We start from the raw sequence: 5,651 nt of genomic DNA on the forward strand, positions 1-5,651 counted from the left end.
TCTTTCTTTTTTTTTTAATTCTTGATGAAAGAATATATAATTTTATGCTTGACAAAAATTGTCTGGGTATACAATGCTAAATTGAAAAAGTTATTTTCACTTAAGATTTTTAAAATCATTTTTCTAACTTTCTCCTCTCAGATTCTAGGATATTCTGTTTATCTCCAGCACTTTGAAATTTCATGATTTGTCCATCTACTGTAGGTTTTTTCTTGATTATTGTGGTAGGTGCTAGTGGGTCCTTTTATCTGGAGAATTTATGTCCTTTAGAACTGGGAATTTTTTCTTGTATTTTTCCTTTTATTATATTCCCTGTCCTTTTTTTTTTTTTTCTGGGACTTCTATTATGTGAGTTGTAGTTTTGAAACTGATTTATCACAAATTTTTCTTCTCTATTTAGTATAGGTATATTTTTTTGTCTTTTAGTTCCACTTACGGGCTATTTGGGGCTTCCCAGGTGGCTCAGCAGTGAAGAATCCACCTACACTGTGGGAGCCGCTGGAGAGAGACCCTGGAGGAGGGCAAGGCAACCCCCTCCAGTATTCTTGGCGGGAGCATCCCTGGGACAGAGGAACCTGGGAGGCTACTGTCCATAGGGTCACAAAGAGTCGGACATGACTGAAGCAATTTAGCACTGCACCATGTGTGCGTGCACCGGAGGCATGGGATATTTACTCAATTTTGGCACTTTATTTTTCTTCACTGAATTTTGACTATTTTGTTTTTAATCTATTAGCTCTGAATATTAATTTTTATAGCATTCCTGTCTTACATCTTTAAAATGCTGATTATAATTTCTAATATTTTTTCTTGTCTTCAGTACTACCTGTGTTTTAATGTCCTTTGACCTGTTTTATTGCTTTGGTCTTTCACATTGGAGATTTTAATCATATTTCTGGTGCTTATTGGGTGTCTGTCCAATATTTAAAAATGAGACACTTAAGGTGCTTCCTGGTAGGTCTTTGTGATTGGTCAGCACTTATAGACAGGTGGTACCCACAGTATGTTCTTTACTTAGTTTCTTCAAGTGAGAAATGCTGCATTGGGATGGAATAAGCTTCACTTAATTATCCTATTTTTGTTCTAGCACTTCATCCCTGTGTTGCCCTGTGCCTAGTATCCCTGAATCTGGTTCAGTTTTCCTAGCATCTCTCTCACCTGTTGCTACTTATTCTCAGTTTATCTCCCTTTTGTTATTATAATACAGAAGTGTCTGGGGTTTTTTTTCGGGTAAGAGTTAGGTACACTCTTTTTGTGAATATAATTATATTCCAGCAATAAAATTAAAAACTCACTTTGATTGGATTTGATTGTTCCTAAAATTTATTAGCCACTAAATAACTACTGTCATCCATTATCTTCCTAGTTAGCTTAATTTTACTAGTTTAGATCTTAGAGATTGGGTTCAGAGTTTCATATTTTTGTTACCATTTCTGACTTTAAAATTTCAGTTCAATTATTGCTATTAGACTTAGTAAAGTACATCTTAAATATCATACTATGGATTACAAGAAAATATTTAGAAAAATAAAATTTGATTCTCTCTTTTTTGAAAATTAGATAATTCCAGAATGGCAGAACTGTTTATGGAATGTGAAGAAGAAGAGTTGGAACCTTGGCAGAAGAAAATAGAAACTAAGGAGGAAGATGATGATGATGAGCTGATCTTTGTTGGAGCGATACCAGGTTCAAAATCACCTGTTTCAAGTAAGCATTTACTTTCAGTGAAGCAAAGTTTTAACAGATGATGTTCCTAGTGGAAAATGTGGGAGTGTCTTATATATCCTTGTTATACTATAAGGTGCTGGACATGAGAGGAGAATATAGCAGTCAGTAAGAATTTGTGAGAATCAGAAGGAGAATGTGGTTAGGAACTTGAATAAGGAGGTGTGAGAGGTAAAAATATATGAGAGAAAAGGAAAATGTTAACTGAGTTACCTAAACGTTAAGATTGCTTAACAGCATTGTAGACCTTGTGAGATTAGAAATCATAATTTTATTGGAGCCAAGTCATCTATTTACCTGTTTATTTGTTAATTTTTCTTTTTCTCCCCTAAGCCCAAATGTACCTAGAAAAGGAAGTGTTGGAATGCTTTGTTTAAAACATCAGACTACTAAATAAGTTTGTGTTAGTCTCTGATGGAGTTTCTGACACCCAGTCAACTGCCTCATCAGTGTCTTTTTGATTTATGTCTACAAAATAAAAAGGCTCTGGTTCGTATATTGACATGAGCAGTAGTTTCTGGCCACACCCATCTTTCAGCAAGTCCTGATTATATTCATGAAGAATATACAGTGACTTGATTTTCAGCCAGTATACTAGGATGATGCAGGCAGTCAGCACACTTAATCCTCATGGCTTTTTGGGAGAATGTCAGATACCTTTGTGGATTTCTATTAATTAGATTTGACATTGTTGTAATGTAAAAATGAAGATATTAATGACACTTGTTAAATGTCCAGTCAATTCCCTGGTGGCTCAGAAAGTAAAGAATCTGCCTGCAATGCAGGAAACCTGGATTTGATCCTTGAGTTGGGAAGATAGATCCCCTGGAGAAGGGAATGGCAATCCACTACTCCAGTATTCCTGCCCAGAGAACTCCATGGAAAGAGGAGCCTGGTGGGATACAGTCTATGAGTGAGTGAGTGAAGTTGCTCAGTCGTGTCCGACTCTTTGCGACCCCATGGACTGTAACTTACCAGGTTCCTTCATCCATGGGATTTTCCAGGCAAGAATACTGGAGTTGGCTGCCATTTCCTTCTGCAGGAGATCTTCCTGACCCAGGGGTTGAACCCGGGTCTCACATTGTAGGCAGATGCTTTACCATCTGAGCCACCAGGGAAGTCCAAATGGAGTCCATGGGGTCACCACAGAGTCGGACACAACTGAGTGGCTAATGCTAAAACAAACAACAGCAACAAAAAGGCCAATTAGAATTGTGTAAAATTCAGAGGAATAACATTTAGTTACAGTGGTGAATGAAGAAACAGTCTTTCTCATTATATTTACCTCTGTTAAGCCAGAAGAATTTACCGAAGAATGTAGCCAGCATACCAATATTTTCTTACTATGGCTGTGCATATTAGTGTGGTTTAGAGAAAGAGTTTTAATTTTCTGAAAGCCTAGTTCTTGTTTCTCTGTCTCTAAACTTGGAATAGCACTTCTATTCAGTTATCAAAGGTAGAATAATTTAGTTTAATTCTCAGTATTACTTCCTGTGGCAAACAGAGAGATGCTAAGCGGAGTGCCACTTCGATGAAGTAGGCATGTTGATACATTTGCTGCTGATAGAGAAGCAGAATATTAAATTATTGTAATGTTTCCTAGTCACTGTGATGATTTTTATAGTGAAGTATTAACCATATTTAAAAGTTATTCAAATCATCTTATTGACATCGAATATATATCAATTAGTGATAACTATTACTCAACTAGAATAATGTGTATTAGTAGTGATTCTGTCAAAAAGAAATTTGACCCCAGTGAAATTTCTTTTCTAAATAACCCAGAATTTAAATGATTCTATTAATGTCTTGTGAGTCATAAAATATTTTAGCATATGGAACATGAGTCTATAAAAGGGTGAATAAAAACTGTGTTTGATGGACTACAGTCACCAAAAAGTACTATAAAAATTATTTACTGGCTTGGATAAATACATATCTTGAATTTCTAAATGAAAACAATACCAACTTATTTGAATTAACAGATTTTTCTTCTAAAAGACTTTCATAGTGCTTAGTCATAGAGCACTTCATATGATAAAACAGCCCTACTTTTGTGTGACTCTTTATACAATTATTTTATGAGATCTAGTTATTTTCTACTGGGAGTGGAAAAGGGAAATTTTTTGATGTCTTACGGGATTTTTTTTCTGCTTTGTACCTTCTCTTGACTAGCAATTTTAGGTAAATCTCTATTCCAAATTTTCATTTGATTCCTCAATAACCTAGAAGTTATGGGTTCACATGCATAAACAGTGAGCAATCTTAGACTGATCCAGAAAATCACATCAGGCTCAAATTGACTTTTGGTGTAATGAGTAGATATGAGCTACTTTTATAAACTCTATAGATTCAATTTAGTCTTTGATGGTATTCCTGTCAGTAGTCAAGAGCAGTGGTATAGATAATCCATCAGCTTGCCCATGATGAAACTTCCAGGCTTTTAGGGGTGTGAATGTGACATGGAGATTGGGAAAGGGCTTGATTTCAAGTCACAGTAACGCAAGTTTGTATACAACCCTGTCACCATTAAAAGAAAGCTATATGCTTCAAGTATTACTTATATATAGATTTTTGGGGGGAAGTTTTTCTATTTTTATAATATATACTTTTACTGAAATAAAAAAATTTTTAAATAAATACAATTTTCATAGATACTGTGAACAGGGGTAATCCCAGCTCATCTTCAAAGGAAATAAAGAATGAGACAGTCAGTCAAGGTATAGTATTATTGTATTACTTTAAAATTAAAGTAAAATATTGCAGTAGAATTGGTTGTGTAGAAAAATAGTACTTGTGTAATTTTAAAATACAGGTATTGCTGATGCTTTCATGCCTTTAGGTGACGACTTCGAAGACTCGACATCAAGTCCAGAGGCTGCCTTTCCTAGATTTCATCCTGAGTCTAGATCTTCACGTAGCTCTGATACCGTTCAGAACGTGTCTAAATGTGTAAGTGTTTTTAAAACTACACAATTAAGCACAGGGACACATTTAGATATTATAATACCCAGTTAGAATTGTGGACTATCATAGCTAGTTATCATCCCAGTAGAAACATAATCACTGTCAGAAAATGTCACCATTTTTATGATGGTGCAACTGATACCCAAAATAATAGCGGCAGGAACTAACTCTTCAACCTGTCAATAAATCAAATAGTATAATTAAATTGGTATAATATTGAAAACTATGCTGTCTAAAAGTGATTTAAAAAGTATAATCAGTAATGAATATTGCATAGTGGCAAAATTCTTAAGATAGTAAGCTGAATTGGGTATTCTTAATTGGGAAGATTTCTCCAAGGTCGTTATTGCTGTTTATTTTGAAAACATACTTTCATAGTTTCATTTTTAACTTTTTTTGTTTTTATTAGTTGGAGGCTAATTACTTTACAATATTGTAGTGGTTTTTGCCATACATTGACATGAATCAGTCATGGATTTACATGTGTTCCCCACCCTGAACCCCTCTCCCACCTCCCTCCCCATCCCTTCCCTCTGGGTCATCCCAGTGCACCAGCCCCAAGCACTTGTCTCATGCATCCACCCTGGACTGGCAGTCTGTTTCACACTTGATAATATACATATTTGAATGCTATTCTCTCAGATCATCCCACCCTCGCCTTCTCCCACAGAGTCCCAAAGTCTGTTCTATGCATCTATGTCTCTTTTTCTGTCTTGCATATAGGGTTATTGTTGCCATCATTCTAAATTCCATATATATGTGTTAGTATACTGTATTGGTGTTTATCTGTCTGGCTTACTTCACTCTGTATAATGGGCTCCAGTTTCATCCATCTCATTAGAACTGATTGAAATGTATTCTTTTTAATGACTGAGTAATATTCCATTGTGTATATGTACCATAGCTTTCTTTTTTTTTTTTTTTTTTTTTTTTTTTTTTTTTTTTTTTTTTTTTTTTTT

General features: G+C 35.0%; 1 protein-coding gene across 4 annotated transcripts in view; it reads left to right on the forward strand.

Moving 5' to 3' along the window:
* ZNF280C (zinc finger protein 280C) overlaps positions 1 to 5,651 on the forward strand; it is a 59,957-nt gene that overhangs the window by 12,892 nt on the left and 41,414 nt on the right. For 2 of the 4 annotated variants that reach the window (XM_043459230.1, XM_043459232.1), the window contains exons 4-6: positions 1,561 to 1,707; positions 4,380 to 4,445; positions 4,568 to 4,677. In XM_043459230.1, the coding sequence (XP_043315165.1) occupies positions 1,561 to 1,707; positions 4,380 to 4,445; positions 4,568 to 4,677 (323 nt within the window). Of the gene's footprint in view, positions 1 to 1,560; positions 1,708 to 4,379; positions 4,446 to 4,540; positions 4,678 to 5,651 lie in introns of all 4 variants that reach the window. The other 2 variants (XM_043459229.1, XM_043459231.1) reach the window with 2 other exon arrangements.

Source organism: Cervus canadensis, chromosome X, assembly GCF_019320065.1.
Source record: "Cervus canadensis isolate Bull #8, Minnesota chromosome X, ASM1932006v1, whole genome shotgun sequence".
Classification (NCBI taxonomy): domain Eukaryota; kingdom Metazoa; phylum Chordata; class Mammalia; order Artiodactyla; family Cervidae; genus Cervus; species Cervus canadensis.